General features: G+C 39.8%; 1 protein-coding gene across 1 annotated transcript in view; it reads left to right on the top strand.

Annotated features, from left to right (window-relative positions):
* SPG11 (SPG11 vesicle trafficking associated, spatacsin) overlaps positions 1–17,948 on the top strand; it is a 111,310-nt gene that overhangs the window by 41,076 nt on the left and 52,286 nt on the right. Inside the window, exons 11-18 of the mRNA XM_017861025.1 lie at positions 1,393–1,569; positions 5,096–5,148; positions 5,493–5,660; positions 5,921–6,096; positions 7,498–7,711; positions 12,459–12,662; positions 14,486–14,592; positions 17,349–17,494. Of these exons, the coding sequence (XP_017716514.1) occupies positions 1,393–1,569; positions 5,096–5,148; positions 5,493–5,660; positions 5,921–6,096; positions 7,498–7,711; positions 12,459–12,662; positions 14,486–14,592; positions 17,349–17,494 (1,245 nt within the window). The remainder of the gene's footprint in view (positions 1–1,392; positions 1,570–5,095; positions 5,149–5,492; positions 5,661–5,920; positions 6,097–7,497; positions 7,712–12,458; positions 12,663–14,485; positions 14,593–17,348; positions 17,495–17,948) is intronic.

Raw genomic sequence — 17,948 nt, 5'->3', positions numbered from 1 at the left:
AAAAAAAAAAAAAAACAAGAAATTACTGGCCAGGCGCGGTGGCTCACGCCTGTAATCCCAGCACTTTAGGAGGCCGAGCAAGGTGGATCATGATGTCAGGAGATCAAGACCATTCTGGCTAACGCAATGAAACCCCGTCTCTACTAAAAATACAAAAAAATTAGCCGAGTGTAGTGGCAGGCACCTGTAGTCCCAGCTGCTCCGGAGGCTGAGGCAGGAGAATGGTGTGAACCTGGGAGGCGGAGCTTGCAGTGAGCCGAGATCGCACCACTGCACTCCAGCTTGGGCGACAGAGTGAGACTCTGTCTCAAAAAAAAAAAAAAAAAGAAATGACTTACTTTTCCTTCTACTTTTTTGTCTCCTTTTTCCTGTCTCCTTCACAGGTTTCTCTTTCTGTTTCCCTCAATGTTCTGCAAGGCTCTGACTGTGGTCTTTACTCAGAATCACTGATTTTCAACTTTTGCCAGGGGAGGGGTTATAGTTTACTTTGATAAAATTGTAGACCCTGTTTCCAAAAACAGGCATGTGAATGTTTACACATAAATTTTGTATATGGCATAATGGGGTTTACAGATCTCTTTAAAGCCCTAGGTTAAGAATGCCTCCTTTCTGTTCTCTCTAGGGTTTAGATCTTCAGTGTAAGTATTTCTTTTCATGTGGATTATTGGTAGTAGCCTTCTAATGCCTTAATATCTCGAGCTTGAATCAGTCCACTCTCTATATTGCTGCCTGGATATTTTTCTGTAAATATGTATCTGATTACATCACATCTTGCTTTTACAGTCTTTCAGTGGCTCCACGTAGTTTCAGGATAAAATCTAACTCAAATGCAAGGCTCTTCATGATGAATCCTCTGCTTTGCTTTCAAGTCTCATCTGCTGCTCTCTCCAGTTATATTGAGTAATTTGTAGTTCCCTGAAGGCTTGATGCAGTTTCTTTTCTTTGTCCCTCTGCGTATGATACCCCGCCTTTTTGGAACACCTGTCCTCTTAATATATCTGTGAAACACTTACTGGTCTTTAAATTTTTTGTCTCATCAGTTACTAGTTACTTCTACTATCGAGCCTGTGTGGGAGGGCTACCGGGGCGGGTGGTCATCACTTTTATTTAAGGGTGTTCCTCTTCTGGACCTTCCTCTCTAACACCCTGGGATACTTTTGTCACAGCACTTATCATACAGTACTATAATCAGTATGTCTTCCACTAGTTCCTGGAGTGTAGGGTCTTAGTTTTATTCAATTTTATATCCCTTGAACCTAACTCCAAATCTAGTAATAGATTTTAAATAAAAGTTCCTTTGTTAGATGTTCAGTAAATGTATAAATCCCATGTTGATAATCATAATAAGGAAATGAAAAGGAACTTAAAAGGCAAACGTTTTTCTTTTCCTAGGAGGTTATTGCCAATGCCATTTTAAACAACAGAATACCAGAGGCACAGACTTTCTTCAGGATTGATAGTCATTCTGCTCAAAAACTTGAGGAGCTGATTGGCATAGGCCTAAATTTGGTCTTTGACAATTTAAAAAAGAACAATATAAAGGAAGCCTCTGAACTTTTGAAGAATATGGTGAGTAGTATAATCCATAAAGTCTTAAAATGTATTTAATATAATTTCTAGTTACTATAAAATTGGTTTGTATTCATAATTATTTCATAAACTAAGAAATTTATGTAGTGGATAATGACACTAAAAAATAATGACATTAATAACACTGAGAACAGCTGGGTGTGGTGGCTCATGTCTATAATCCCAGCACTTTGGGAGGTTGAGGCAGGAAGATCACTTGAGGCCAGGAATTCAAGACCGGCATAGGCAGCATAGCAAGACCCTGTCTCTACAAAAAAATAAAAAAATAAAAAGGACATGGTGGCTTGCACCTTGTCTTAGTCTGTCCTCATATTGCTATAAAGAACTGCCTGAGCAGGGCATGGTGGCTCATGCCTATAATCTCAGCACTTTGGGAGGATGAGGTAGGTGGATCACCTGAGGTCAGGAGTTTGAGACCAGCATGACCAACATGGCACAACCCCATCTCTACTAAAACTACAAAAATTCGCTAGGTGTGGTGGCAGGAGCCTGTAATCCCAGCTACTAGGGAGGCTGAGGCAGGGAAAATTGGTTGAACCCAGCAGGCGGAGGTTGCAGGGAGCCAAGATGGTGCCACTGCATTCCAGCCTGGGCAACAGAGCAAGACTCCATCTCAAAAACTAAATAAATAATAATGAACTACCTGAGACTGGGTAATTTAGAAAGAAAACAGGTTTAATTGGCCCACAGTTCCACAGGCTATACAGGAAGCATGGCTGGGGAGGCCTCGGGAAACTTGTAGTCATGGTGGAAGATGAAGGGGAAGCAGGCATGTCTTACATGTCAGGAGAAAGAGGAAGAGAGCAGTGGGGAGGTGCTACACACTTTTAAACAACCAGATATCATGAGAACTCACTCACAAAAACAGCAAGGGGGAAACCCACCCCCATGATCCAGTCACCTCCCACCAGGTCCCTTCTCCAACATTGGGGGTTACATTTCAACATGAGATTTGGGCAGGGGCACAGATCCAAACCATACCACACCTGTAGTCCTAGCTACTCGGAAGGCTGAGGCAGAAGGATCTCCAGGAGTTCTAGGCTGTGGGGAACTATGATTGCACCTATAAATAGCTGGTAACAGAGCAAGACCCTGTCTCTAAATCTGAAAGAGAAATAACACTGAAAAATGTTTTGGTACTGAGAACTTTCTTTTTTTTTGTTGTTTTTGTTTTTGAGATGGAGTTTCACTCTTGTTGCCCAGGCTACAGTTCTATGGTGCGATCTCGGCCCACACAACCTCCACCTCCCAGGTTCAAAAGATTCCCCTACCTCAGCCTCCCAAGTAGCTGGTATTACAGGCATGTGCCACCATGCCCAGCAAATTTTGTATGTATTTAGTAGAGACAGGGTTTCTCCATGTTGGTCAGGCTGTGAGCCACCCACCTTGACCTCCCAAAGTGCTGGGATTACAGGCATGAGCCACCGTGCCTGGCCTGAGAACTTTTTTGAAGATATTTTCCCTCTAATTTTATTTAGGTATGAGTGACAGAAATTACATATATTTAAGGTATACAGTATGATGTTTTGATATGTATGTACATTGTGAAAAGATTACCACAAGTAAGCTAATTAATATATCACCTCACATAGTTATGTGTTTATATATGGTGAGAACACTTGAGATCTACTCTCAACAAATTTCAAGTATACAATGTATTATTATTAACTTTAGTTACTGTGCTGTACATAGGTCCCCAGAACTTACCTTGTATCTGAAAGTTTGTACCTTTTGACCAATATCTACTCCTTTCCCCTACCCCACAGTCCCTGGTAATATCATTCTACTCTCTGTTACTGTGAGTTCAGCTTCTTCTTAGATTCCATATATAAGTAAGAGCATGAAGAATTTGTCTTTCTGTGTCTGGCTTATTTCATTTAGCACAGTATCCTCCAGGTTCAGCCATGTTGTTTACAATTGGAGGTTTTCCTCTCTCTCTCTCTTTTTTTTTTTTTTTTTTTTTTTTTGTAGAGACAGAGTCTCACTATGTTGTTCAGGCTGGTCTCGAACTCTTGGGCTCAAGCAATCCTCCTGCCTTGGTCTCCCAAAGTGCAGAGATTATAGGCATGAGCCAGCACAATTGGCCTTTCCTTCTTTTTTTTTTTTTAAGGCCAAATAATATTCCTTTGTATATATACACCACATTTTCTTTATCCATTCATCTGTTGATAGACACTTAGGTTATTTCCATATCTCTTGAAGAGATTTTTAAATGGCATTTAAAAGTACTCTCTGAGCAGGGTGCAGTGGCTCACACCCATAATCCCAGCACTTTTGGAGGCTGAGACAGGCAGATCACTTGAAGCAGGAGTTTGAGACCAGCCTGGCCAATGTGGTAAATACTGTCTTTACTAAAAAAAAATAAAAATTAGCCAGGTGGGTAATGCATGCCTGTAATCCCAGCTATTTGGGAGGCTGAGGCACGAGAATCGTTTGAACCCAGGAGGCAGAGATTGCAGTGAGCTAAGATCGTGCCACTGCATTCCATCCAGCCTGGGTGACAGAGCAAGACCCTGTCTCAAAAAAAAGAAAAGAAAAGAAAAATACTCTGTTAGACGTGGCACTTTGATTAGGAGGAGATAGTGTTTCTCATAGAAGACTTCACACATGTTGAAGCATGCATAAGAGCTCATTATTTGTTGGAGGACATTCTGTATTGTTCATGTGACCCCTTACATCTCCACTTGAACTTTCTAGTAAATTATGCCTTTGCTGGACTTTTTGCTCTATGATTTTACTTCACATGAGAAGGGGAAGTCCTAGAAGTAAGGCTTTTAGGCTAAGCTGAGATCTAGCCCTAATCTGCATGGTTGGGGTCTTGCCCATGATAACTTTCAGGAGGTGCAGAGGAGTGGAACTATGTAAGAGGGATGTTGTTTGCATTGATCATTGTTTCCACTTGAATCAGCATACCAGATTGCTGTCATTTTGGTCCTGTCGTAACCTAGCATTGCCTTAAATTGTTCTGTGTGCTGCCTTTGCTCTGACAAAATGCTTAAGGACTTTAGGGATAGGCAGTAAATACATATAATAAATGTAGGAGGGCCAGGCAGGGTGGCTCACGCCTGTTATCCTAGCACCTTGGGAGGCTGAGGCAGGAGGATCACTTGAGCCCAGAGTTCAAGACCAGTCTGGGCAACATGAAGAAATCCCATCTCTACAAAAAATACAAAAATTAGCCAGGCATGGTGGCGCACACCTTGTAGCCCCAGCTACTTGGGAGGCTGAGTTGGTAGAATCACTTTGAGCCTGGGGGTTGAGGCTGCAGTGATCTGTGATCACACCGCTGTACTCCAGCCTGGGCAACACAGCGAGACTGTCTCAAAAAGAAAAAAAAAAATTAGGAAAATGAATGTTTGAAAGAGCAGAAAGGTCTTTGGAAAGCTATGGAATTCTAACAAGATAGATGTTTATAATAGGGTGTTTCTGTATCTAACACATTTTTATGTTCAAAATAGTTCCATTACAAAATGTAACTTTTTTTGGTTTTCTATGTTTATTTTAGGGTTTTGATGTAAAAGGCCAATTGCTCAAGATATGCTTCTACACAACTGATAAAATATACGCGACTTTTGGTAGGTAAAGGTGAGACTATGTAATATATATTTTCCAGAAAGCCTGGGTGAAAACTTGGAAGAAAACCTTGGAAGAAAACTTTAAGTAATTTTAATGTTCAACTAATATCTAATAAGTAAAAGTGTGACAACCCCTTCATCTTTTTTTTTCCCCTTCATCTTTCTTAAGTGACTATTTTACATTTGTGGCAAAAGAAAATTTGTGTTAATATACATTGACTCAAATGTTCAAAATATAATTCTTGAATGGCATATTATCTCATTACTTTTTTTCTAATCTTTAATTCCCAGCACTATCTTCTTTGATAATCTCATGACATTTTTTGCAAATGTGCTTGATTTTGTAAAGTCACTGCTTTTATTCAAGGTTGAAATTTTAAAAGAAAAAAATTATTTTTCTGAAAAAGAGAAAAGAACTATAGACTTCGTGCATCAAGTTGAGAAGCTTTATTTGGGACATTTCCAAGAAAATATGCAAATCCAGTCATTTCCCAGGTAGTCTCATTAGTCTCCTTTTGATATTAGAATACTGTAGATAGTATTTAGTTTATAATTGTTAGTGAGCACAAGTTTCTTATGTGGAACTGAGCCTGCATTCTCCATGGAGATAAAAGGGGCTCAAGAGTTTTCTGTCATTTTAATATTCGTATAATCAGAATTATGTGTTCTCCAAAGAATAGATGTTCTTTAGCAGATAAAAAGGAATGATGTCTTTTTCTCCAAAATTAAAAAAAAATTTATATCACTGTTTTTAGGTATTGGATAAAAGAACAAGATTTTTTCAAGCACAAGTCTGTTTTGGACTCATTCCTGAAATATGATTGTAAAGATGAATTTAACAAACAGGACCATAGAATTGTGTTAAATTGGGCTCTGTGGTGGGATCAACTAACACAAGAATCCATCATTCTCCCCAGGATAAGTCCAGAAGGCAAGTGTGAGAGAGCCTGAAATATGAACATACTGAATGAGGATTAAATTGGGTATTGATATTTGAATATTTCGATGTGTCTCAATTTTAGATTTCCTTTTGGGAAATAATATTCAGGTTTTTACAATGCAAATCATTGCATTAAGACCTCTTTCTTATCCCGGAGTTTCTGGGAGGGATTCATAATGTGCTAATAAAAGAAAAAAAATAGTTAATTGAGATTTCAAGGTTGAATTTTCATTCCAGCTTGAAAGTGACAAGCTTTGTTTTTGCAAATAGTCTGAGTTTCTTGTGTAAACTGGGGATCTGTGCCATGATATAGGGGATCTGGGGCATAACTAACAGTGGTAAACAGTAGCAATTCAGAGAGTAAAATTCTGGCTTACTATTATGGCTGAAGTTTTTGTTTATTATTTTTAATTCAGTTTTTTCTTTTCATCCTTACCCTTCTGAAATAAAGTTTTTATTTATATTAAGGGAAAGAGAAGGGAAAAAGAGGGTTGAACAGGTAAGTGAAATGTACAGCTAAAACGTAAGTTTCATTTTAACCACCATAGTAATTAGAAGCTACATGTAGCTCTTTGGCTGTAATACTGATTTTAAAATGAACAGCGCGGCCAGGCACGATGGCTCACACCTGTAATCCCAGCACTATGGGAAGCCGAGGTGAGAAGATTGCTTGAGGCCAGGAGTGCAAGACCAGCCTAGCAACATAGTGAGACCCCCATCTCTACAGAATATATATTTTTTAAATTACCTGGGCAGCCAGGCGTGGTGGCTCACGCCTATAATGCCAGCACTTTGGGAGGCTGAGGCAGGTGAATCACCTAAGGTCAGGAGTTCAAGACCAGCTTGGCCAACATTGTGAAACCCCACCTCTACTAAAAATACAACAATTAGCTGGGTGTGGTGGTGCATGCCTGTAATCCCAGCTACTTGGGAGGCTGAGGCAGGAGAATCACTTGAACCTGGGAGGCGGAGGTTGCAGTGAACCGAGATCTGATCACTGCACCCCAGCCTGGGCAACAGAGCGAGACTCTGTCTTGGAAAAAAAAAAAAACAGAAAAAGAAAAAATTACCTGGTCATGATGGCACATCCCTGTAGTCCCTGCTACTTGGGCAGCTGAAGTAGGAGTACCGCTTGAGCCCAGGAGGTCGAGGCTGCCATGAGTGCACCACTGCACTCCAGCCTGGGCAACAGAGCGAGACCCTGTCTCAAAAAAAAAAAGAAAATAGTAAAAGAAACAGAGGATTTTATATAAAATAATAAAAGAAACTGAATAATTAATATATTGTATAAAGAGCTATGTCCAGATTGTTACATTTGCTCAGTAATTTAGTATTGAGTTACATGTCAATAAACATAATTATATTTTAAAATGTGTTTTGTTCTTCATGTAGAATACAAATCATATTCCCCTGAAGCCCTCTGGAGATACCTCACAGCTCGCCATGATTGGTTAAACATTATCTTATGGATTGGAGAATTTCAAACCCAGCATAGTTATGCTTCATTTCAGCAGAACAAATGGCCCCTTCTGACTATTGATGTTATTAACCAGAATACTTGCTGTAACAACTACATGAGGAATGAAATTTTAGATAAGCTGGCCAGGTATTGTAACTGTTGAACTAATCCCCAGTCGGAAGAGTACAAGGGAAGAGCAAGAAAAAATAATGGTATAGCTTTTCCTTTGAAAATGCCAAAAATCCAATGCAGTGCTGTTTCGTATTACTATAAAATTTAAAGGGCATCATCTTACAGTGAAGTTTTAAAGTCGTACTCATTTGGCCAGGCGCGATGGCTCATGCCTGTAATCCCAGCAATTTGGGAGACCGAGGCGGGCAGATCACCTGAGGTTAGGAGTTCAAGACAAGTCTGGCCAAAACCCTGTCTCTACAAAAATACAAAAATTAGCCAGGCCTCTCAACTACTCGGGAGGCTGAGGTTGCAGTGAGCCGAGATTGCGCCATTGCACTCCAGCCTGGGCAACAGAGCGAGACTCCATCTCAAAAAAAAAAAAAAAAACCACAGGCATTTAACGTCATGTGGGTAGTAAATAAGCTCTTAAGTTCTAGATGCAGGTTCCTCCCAAAACATTTTATGCACTTTGGTATAGAAATGTTCAGTTTTCAGTAGGGCTATAAGGAACAAGCGACAAGAGCTGAGAAGGGGATATCTTAGTATCCTGTCTCCTGTGCTTCGTATTGCTACGTGTGTGCTGTGCAAGTTCTTGAAGTAAGATAACTGCTGAATTAAGAAATAGGGGAAGTAGCTCTTGAAGTGATACGAAGATTTTAAACTTCAGTTCATTTAGAAAAACCTGTTAAATTGAACCATATGAGCTTGCCATTTCTGTGGGTCAAAAATGACTGAATATCAACAATTTCATATGGCTCCACTTTATCTTTCTAACCTGTTGAAATACTATAAGGAAAGCTAATAACATGTATGTTAAGTTTCTTAAACATTTTTATGTATTATTTTCTATTTATACTTACTGTGGTATACTTGTAGCTATATTTTCCTCCCCAAATTAAAGATGTGGAGAGTCAAATCCAGGGACGTTAAGTGCTTTGCACAAGCCAGTTAGTTACAGATTTAAGTCCCTTAGCCCCTGATTTTCTTTCTTTTTTTTTTTTTTTTTTCAGTAGAGACAGGGTTTCACCGTGTTAGCCAGGATGGTCTCCATCTCCTGACCTCGTGATCCGCCCGCCTCAGCCTCCCAGAGTGCTGGGATTACAGGCATGAGCCACTGTGTCCAGCCAGCCCCTGATTTTCTATTCATTCTTGTCTCCATTGCACTAAATGCTCTTATTTACTACTAGTAAATATTATAGAACTTGTCAGCTTACCTAATTTTTTGCTTAGCATTTGGTTTTTAAACTAATGTATATATGGTTTTAGAATTATGAAATTAGTAAATTAATGAACTCTATGCCACCAGATTAAAGAAGAAAAATCATACCACCCTATTAGATACAGAAAAGCATTTGATAAAAATTCAGCCTATTTGCGATCAAAACTATTGGCAAACTAAGCATAGATACAAACTCCCTTAACTTAATTGGTTTTTTTTTTTTTTTTTTGAGCCGGAGTCTTGCTGTGTCACCCAGGCTGGAGTGCAGTGGTATAATCCCAGCTCACTGCAAGCTCTGCCTCCCGGGTTCATACCATTGTCATGCCTCAGCCTCCCAAGTAGCTGGGACTACAGGCGCCCACCACCACGCCCGGCTAATTTCTTTTATATTTTAGTAGAGACAGGGTTTTACCGTGTTAGCCAGGATGGTCTCAATTTCCTGACCTCGTGATCCACCTGTCTCGGCCTCCCAAAGTGCTAGGATTACAGGCTTGAGCCACCGTGCCCAGCCTTTTTTTTTTTTTTTAATTTGTTTTTTGTTTGGTTTTTTTTTTTTTGAGATGGAGTCTCACTCCAGGATGGAGTGCAGTGGGGCTGTCTCGGCTCACTGCAAGCTCCGCCTCCCAGGTTCACCTCATTCTCCTGCCTCAGCCTCCTCAGTAGCTGGGACTACAGGCACCTGCCACCACACCCAGCTAATTTTTTTTTTTTTTTTTTTTATTTTAGTAGAGACGAGATTTCACCATGTTAGCCAGGTTGGTCTTGATCTCCTGACCTCGTGATCCACCTGCCTTGGCCTCCCAAAGTGCCAGGATTACAGGCGTGAGCCATCGCGCCCGGCCTAAACTCCCTTAACTGAAAAGGGGTATCTAGAAAAATCCTTTTAGCCAACATCATACTTACTAGTGAAAGATTGTGAGCATTCTCTTTAGATTTGGAGCAAGACAAGCCTGCTATCAAGTCTTACCAAGTTGATCTGTAAATATAGTGCAATCTCAGTAAAAATCCCAGCCGTTTTTTTTTTTTTTTTTTGTATGTGTGTGTGGATTGTGACATGCTGATTGTAAATATTTATATAGAAATTAGAGGGTCTGCTGGGCGTGGTGGCTCACACCTGTAATCCCAGCACTTTGGGAGGCTGAGGCAGGCAGATAACTTGAGGTCAGGAGTTTGAGACCAGCGTGAACAACATAATGAAACCTCGTCTCTACTGAAAATACAAAAATTAGCTGGGCATGGTGGCACTTGCTTGTAATCCCAGCTACTCGGAAGGCTGAGGCAGGAGGATCACTTGAACTCAGAAGGTGGAGGTTGCAGTGAGCCAAGATCAAGCCACTGAACTCCATCCAGCCTGGGAGACAGAGTGAGACTCCATCTCAAAAAAAACAACAACGAAAAGAAATTAGAGGGTCAAGAAGAGCCCTGAAAAAGAACTTGCCCTGCTAGATATCAAAACTTATTCTAAAGCTGTAGCAGTTAAGATAGAGTATTGGTGCTGGGGTAGAGATCAGAAGTGTGAGCATAGAAACAGACCTATACCTGTATGATCATTTTACATATGACAGCGGTGGTCCTGCACAAGAGTGGGGAAAGAACCATCTTTTTGATAATGGGGCTGGAATAACTGAATAGCTATATGGGGAAAAAATACAATTAGATTCCCCTCCCTGTACATTAAATCAGTTCTGGGTAGATGTTAACACCTAAATGTCAAACGTGAAAGTATAAAATTTGGAAAATGCTATAAGTGAATACCTTCACAACCTTGGGAGTAGTAGGATATATGCTTTCTAAAAGGCCTAAAGGGGTAAAGATCTGTCAGTGAGACCAAGAGAGCTGCCTGACAGGAGTTGTGATCCTTAGTGTAGGGTGTCACCCAAGCTGTAGTCACCCAGCACAGAGAGAGCCAGGGTATTTCCCCTTATCTCCTGATGGAGCCCTCCCATTGAGTGAACTAAAACAGAAGTCTGAGGACACTGGAGTCTTGTAGTAGAACCCATAGAGGTGAGCCTCCAGGAACACAGAGTAGGGTGATGCAGAGTAGAGGAGCTTGGATCTGAGGAGAAGGATACCAGCACATAGCTTCTCACAAAAGAGGAAGCACAAAGGCTAGTAAACATAGGAAAAGATGCTCTTCCTCATTTGTAGGTAAGGAAATGCAAATTTATTTTACCCGAAATTTAGGAACAACTAAAATGGACCTCAGTGTTTCACTAATAAGTATGATGTTGGCTAGAAAGATTTTTCTAGATATGCCTTTTAAGTTAAGGGAGTTTGCATCTATGCTTAGTTTGCCAATAGCTTTTTTCATAAATACGGCTAAATTTTCTCAACGGTAGAGTGGATAAATATGGTATATTCATACAACGGAATACTATATAGTAATGAAAAATAACAAACTATACCCAGAGGTATCAACATGGCTAAATCACACAATGTTGGGTAGAAGAAATAAGATGGAGAACAATATATCCAGAATGTTCCACATAATACAAAGTTCAAAATAGGCAAAATCTTAAATTATTTGGGATTACATATATGTGTAATAAAACTGTGAATAAAAGTAAAAAGGCCAGACACAGTGGCTCACACCTGTAATTCCAACACTTTGGGAGGCCTACGCAGGAGGATTGCTTGAGTCCAGGAGTTCAAGACCAGCCAGGACAACATAGACCTCGTCCCTACAAAAAATTTAAAAACTGAGTGTGGTGGCACATACCTGTCGTCCCAGATACTCAGAAGGCTGAGGTAGGAGGATCAGTTGAGTCCAGGAGGCGGAGCTTGCAGTGAGCTGAGATGGCACCACTGCATTCCAGCCTGGGCGACAGAGCAAGACCCTGCCAAAAAAAAAAAAAAAGTATGGGAATGACTACCATAAAAGTCAAGATAGTGGCTACCTGCAGAGGTAGCAAAGGGCATGCAGTGGGGGAGGAATACACCAAGGGCTTATAATGTTCTATAATTAGGTTAGTGGTTCCATGATGTTTCTATAAACTCCATATACAGGTATATGTTTTCTTTACTCCTTTGGTATATATGATGTAACAGTAATTTTGTAAAAAGTAATATTTACATGCAGATTTCTATTCTTGTTCAGTAGTTGGTCTATTTAAATTATTCTGATGTAGCATGATGATTTTGTTTGAATATTTTGGTGAATTTCTCAGTGCTTAGAGCATCCAGCTTCAAGGGTTAACCACTGTTGCTACACTGGGTAATGGTTCCCATCCAAAACCAAAAAATGGAAGTAGCTAGATTTAGATTTTTCAAATAATAAAGATAATTTGAGTCTGTCATTACTACTTTTAAATACTACAGTGGTGCAGAAAATTTTATTAGAAATCAGCAAAATATGTGTCTGAGAACATATAGAGTAAGAAGTGGCAGCATTAATTTGTAAATGCTTATTTTTAAGTAATTGAGACTTAAACTGTGGGCAGGATTTGGTCTACTCTGAACATAGCGACTTTTTAACTTGCCGTCCTGTAAATCTGTCCATAGGAATGGGATTTTTCTGGCATCTGAACTGGAAGACTTTGAATGCTTCCTCCTAAGACTGAGCCGTATTGGAGGTGTAATACAGGATACCCTCCCTGTTCAAAACTACAAGACCAAAGAAGGTTGGGATTTCCATTCTCAATTCATTCTCTATTGTTTGGAGCACAGTCTGCAGCATCTTCTTTATGTCTACCTTGACTGTTACAAGTGAGTACTGAGAATGCATTTGTCTTTGATCAGGTCTTCACATTTTCTCTTTGCATATGACTCCTGAATGTGACTTTTAGGAAAATAGTAAGCATTCACACGAGGAATACTGATCTTTTTGAAGTAGTTTCTCCATCTCAACAATTGGTACATCTTTGAGTTCAGTATTCAGTACTACATTCAGCAAAATGCTTTTGTGTTTTTTTGGTGATACTAATTCTGTAGTATCTCTGTTAACCTTTTAAATAATTTGACTTTAGAATACAATGAAAGAAATGCTTTAAAAGGTTTGAGAGGAAGATTCTAAAGTTTCACTTGGAGTTTTCTTTGATACTTTGTTTACCAAGAATATGCTAAATGACTTTGATTTCATAGCAAGGTGTATTTCACTTCAAGGTATATTAGATATGCTCTAAAATTTATATTTGTATAGACACACACACACAGAGAGAGCAATACGTCAGTATATGTCTACCTAAGATTAACCTGCAGAATCATATCTGTGCCCAGTGTTAATTGCTGTTGGGTCAGTAATAACAATAACAATAGAAGTAGTCTTTAATATATGAGTGTTTACAATGTTGGCACTAAACTAAGTAGTTTATATGCATTATCTCATTTAATCTTCACAAAAACTCTATGGGGTAGTTACTCGCATCTCCATTTTACAGATGAAGAAACAGGCTTTGAGAGAGACAAAGTATCTTACTTAAGGCACACAGCTAGTAAGTGGAAGAGCTGATTTAATTCTACTTAATTTTTATTCCAGAGCCCACATTTGTACACTCATAGGCAACATTTTTATTTTACTTATTTTGTGTAGTAAAGACTAGAAATTGGCTGGGCACAGTGGCTCATATCTGTAATCCCAGCACTTTGGGAGGCCAAGGCAGGAGAATCACTTTAGCCCAAAAGTTCAAGACCAGCCTGGGCAATGTAGTGGGTCTTCTTCTTTACAAAGAAGTGAAAAATCAGCCAGGCATAGTGGCACACACCTGTAGTCCCAGCTACCTGGGAAGCTGAGGTGGGAGGATTGCTTGAGCCTAGGAGGTCCGGGCTACAGTGAGCCATGTTTGCACCACTGCACTCCAGCCTGGGCAATACAGTGAGACCCGGTCTCAAAAAAAGAAAAAAAACAGACTAGGAGTTTTTGGTGTGTCATATCATTAGTCTTACTTAGAAATGTTGTCTCCAAAGCTACTGGCAAGAGAACAGATTTAAGAGCTGTATTTTCAAAGTATGTATTCTGAGCCATAATTCCTCAGTTGTAACCTCTCTGTAGTTGTGTAAGCTTTTTATTTGTATTTTATTTTGAGACAGTCTCACTCTGTCACTCAGACTGGAGTGCAGTGGCACAATCATGGCTCATTGCAGCCTCAAACTCCTGGGCTCAAGCAATTCCCCCACCTCAGCCTCCCAAGTAACTGGAACTATAGGCACACACCAGCACACTTGGCTTGTAAGAGTTTTTTAAAAGCCTCTTATTAAGTTTGAATATGCTAAAAAGTCTTTGCTGTAAAAACCAATAAAATATGAAGTATCTTAAAGTACAAGGTATCTATTAATCTGATAAAGAGTTGGTTAAATTTCCTCATGGTAGTGAACATATGATGTCTCTAAAATCTCTGTCTCTGAAATTGTCTGTTTCCAGATCATGAAGAATATGTAAAATACAATAGAAGAGTGGGAGTATTTTGTGTTATATTTAGTTTTTAATTCCAAGATTCTTTTTTTAAATGCTAATCATCACCTGAGCAAACATGGTTGTAATTGTCTTATCCTGTATGTTAACCAAAGAAGTTTTTTGTTTGTTTTATATACAGACTTAGTCCTGAAAATTGTCCCTTTTTGGAAAAAAAAGAGTTACATGAAGCACACCCTTGGTTTGAATTTTTAGTTCAGTGTCGACAAGTTGCCAGTAATTTAACAGGTATGGGTATACTGTATTAAACACAGAAACTTTCTTTGGATCAATCACTGGTCTGTTGAATGGTATTAAACTTGTGAACTCTTTTAAATAAATTATTTGGCTGTGGTCAACTATCTGAATGTAATCTAGGCACACACTTTAGGTAAGAAGTAGAAGGCCAAAAAGGTTAGCTGCCAGCCAGCCAGCCAGCCAAGAAAAGCTAGACCTGGAGCGAAGACCTTATGTGGTTTTGTCCCTTTCCCCTTAGCATCGTGCTTTAGGATTTCCCTTGTCCCACCAGTTTGTCAGAGGCTGAATTCCTGCTCTCTGGTCGACTTTTTCCATGAAGAAGTGGTCTGTCTTCCAGATCCCTGTTTTGAATATTTTAGTAAGGAACTCCAAATGGAGTTTAAAGAAATCCATAGTATGTGTGAGATTGTTGTGTCCTCTGCAGTGGAGCTGCTGATGTAGAGGCTTACTCTGGTTGTAATCAGACAGAAAAGCTTTGTTGCCCCTGACGACTTAGCTGGTGTTATCCCAGAAATAGGGAAAAGGGGACAGGCTGAATGACCACAGACAAGGAATGTCAGCAGTCTTTCAGTTACATGTAATGTCCAGTTTCTCTTGAAATGCAGAATTTTTTCATAGTGTGGGTTTTGTTTTTTGGTGTTGTATGCTGATTATGAAGTAATATATGTTCAAATTGCTTAAAAAAAAAAACCATTAGAAACCACAGACAGCTATCAAGAAGGTAATACTGGCCAGGTGTGATGGCTCACACCTGTAATCCCAGTGCTTTGGGAAGCAAAGTGGAAGGATCACTTGAGGATAGGAGTTCAAGACCAGCCTGGGCAACATAGTAAGACCCTGTCTCTACAAAAGATTTTTAAAAATTAGGTGTGGTGGCATGCTCCTGTAGTCCCAGCAATGTGGGAGACTGAGATGGGAGGATCACTTGAGCCCTGGGGTTAGAGGATGCAGTGAGCCATGATTGTGTCACTGCACTCCAGCCTGGTTGACAGAGCAAGACCCTGTCTCTCTTTAAAAAATAAATTATGCCGGGCGCCGTGGCTCAAGCCTGTCACATCCCAGCCTTTGGGAGGCCGAGACTGGGCGCATCACCGAGTCAGGAGATCGAGACCATCCTGGCTAACACGGTGAAACGCCGTATCTACTAAAAAATCACAAAAAGCTTAGCCGGGCGACGGGCGGTGCGCCTGTAGTCCAGCTACTTCGTGAGGCTGGAGGCAGGGAGAATGGACGTAAACCCAGGAGGCGGGGCTTGCAGTGAGCTGAGATCGCGGCCATTGCACTCCAGCGCTGGGCTGCAGAGCGAGGACTCCGTCTCAAAAAAAAAAACAAAGAAAAAATAAATTAATTAAAAAGTAATACCTCCATGGGTAGATAGCCTTGGTACATAGGAAAATAACCACCCATAGGTAACCACTGATAATATTTTAATGTATTTTGTTCTAGTTATTTTCTTTATTTTTATTTTTATTTTTTCGAGATGGAGTCTCACTGTGTCCCCCAGGCTGGAGTGCAGTGGCGCGATCTCGGCTCACTGTAAGCTCCGCCTCCCGGGTTCACGCCATTCTTCTGCCTCAGCGTCCGAACTAGCTGGGACTACAGGCGCCCGCCACAGCGCCTGGCTAATTTTTTGTATGTTTAGTAGAGACGGGGTTTCACCATGGTCTCCATCTCCTGACCTTGTGATCCGCCCACCTCGGCCTCCCAAAGTGCTGGGATTATAGGCGTAAGCCACCGCGCCCGGCTCCAGTTATTTTCACTGTACTTTTTAAAAACCTAGTCTCTGTTGTATTTCATTCACCTAACAAATATTTATTGAGGTCCTACCTTGTGACAGAATATTGTAAGTGCTAGTAGCACAACAAGAAACATCTGTGTTTTTATATACTGCTTTTTTGTGTAATATAACAATTTTCCCACATTCTTAAAGACAATGACCATTTTAAATGTTTACATAATATTTCATTGTATGGATATACCCTTATTTAATTTACTGTTCTCTCATTTTCTGACGAGGCCATTTTCCATTTTTTTCTATTATAAATAATAGTCTTGAACATATTTCAATATAAACTTTTGTCCTTATTTCAGATTATTTTCTTAGTACAGATAGGTTTTGGGATATAAAACTATTGGGTCAAAGGTTATACATGTTTTAAGGTTCTTGCTGTAGGACCGGATTACTTTCCAAGGGAGTTGTACAGTTTTATGATTTTATTTTAAGTCCCAGTCTCTACTCACTGTGACCAGCTCTAATGCTTGATGATTTTTTTTTAATTATTGCTAATTTGATAGGTAGTATATGGCATCTAATTAATTTGCATTTCTTTGTTGCTAGTGAATTACGTAGTTTTATGTGTCAGGCATTTATATTTCCTCCTTCATAAATTGGTTATTTCTTTTGCCCATTTATCTGTTAGAGTCAGTATTTTTGGCATTGATTTGGATGAGCTCTTTGTTGAGGACAAACTCAGCAACTCTTTAGGTTGTCATTTGTTATAATTTTTCTCTCAGTTCATTGTTACCTTTTAATTGTCTTTGAATAGAAGTTTTATTTTATGTAGACAAATCTTTCATTTTCCCCTCTGTGATGTTTTCCCATTGCTTTTACACTTAGGAGGTCCCTTTGTTTTTTTTTTTCTCTGTGGATAGAGTTAAAAATTTATATTATTATTCTCACATTTATGTAATTCTTAATTTAGTATTTATCCCTCTTAAGGAGAAAAATACTGTCTTTTATTTTCCAGATCCCAAACTGATCTTCCAGGCTAGCCTTGCAAATGCTCAGATTTTGATTCCCACCAATCAGGCCAGTGTAAGCAGTATGCTATTGGAAGGACATACCCTCCTGGCCCTTGCTACTACAATGTATTCTCCTGGGGGTGTCAGCCAGGTATGGATAGCACTTTACAACAAAATGGGACTGATTTTTAAATTTAGCAGAATTAACTATGGATTGTCTAGATCTCAGCTGATACTAAAATATAATTATATTTAAGTATTTCATTAGATTAAAGAGCAGAGGACAAGGCTGAATTTTAAAATTTTATATCTCAGCCCGGTGCAGTGGCTCACTCCTGTAATCCCAGCATTTTGGGAGATCGAGGCGAGCAGATCACTTGAGGTCAGGAGTTCGAGACCAGCCTGGCTAACATGGTGAAACACTGTCTCTACTAAAAATAGAAAAAACTTAGCTGGGCATCTTGGCGCATGCCTGTAATCCCAGCTACTTGGGAGGCTGAAGCATGAGAATCACTTGAACCTGAGAAGCGGAGGTTGCAGTGAGCCAAGACTGCACCACTGCACTCCAGCCTGGGCAACAGAGCAGGACTCCGTCTCAAAAAAAA

This window comes from Rhinopithecus bieti, unplaced genomic scaffold (genome assembly GCF_001698545.2).
Source record: "Rhinopithecus bieti isolate Rb0 unplaced genomic scaffold, ASM169854v2 scaffold_55715, whole genome shotgun sequence".
NCBI classification, from domain to species: domain Eukaryota; kingdom Metazoa; phylum Chordata; class Mammalia; order Primates; family Cercopithecidae; genus Rhinopithecus; species Rhinopithecus bieti.
The sequence above is the reverse complement of the archived record's forward strand: the minus strand, read 5'-3'. Positions and strand labels throughout refer to the sequence as shown.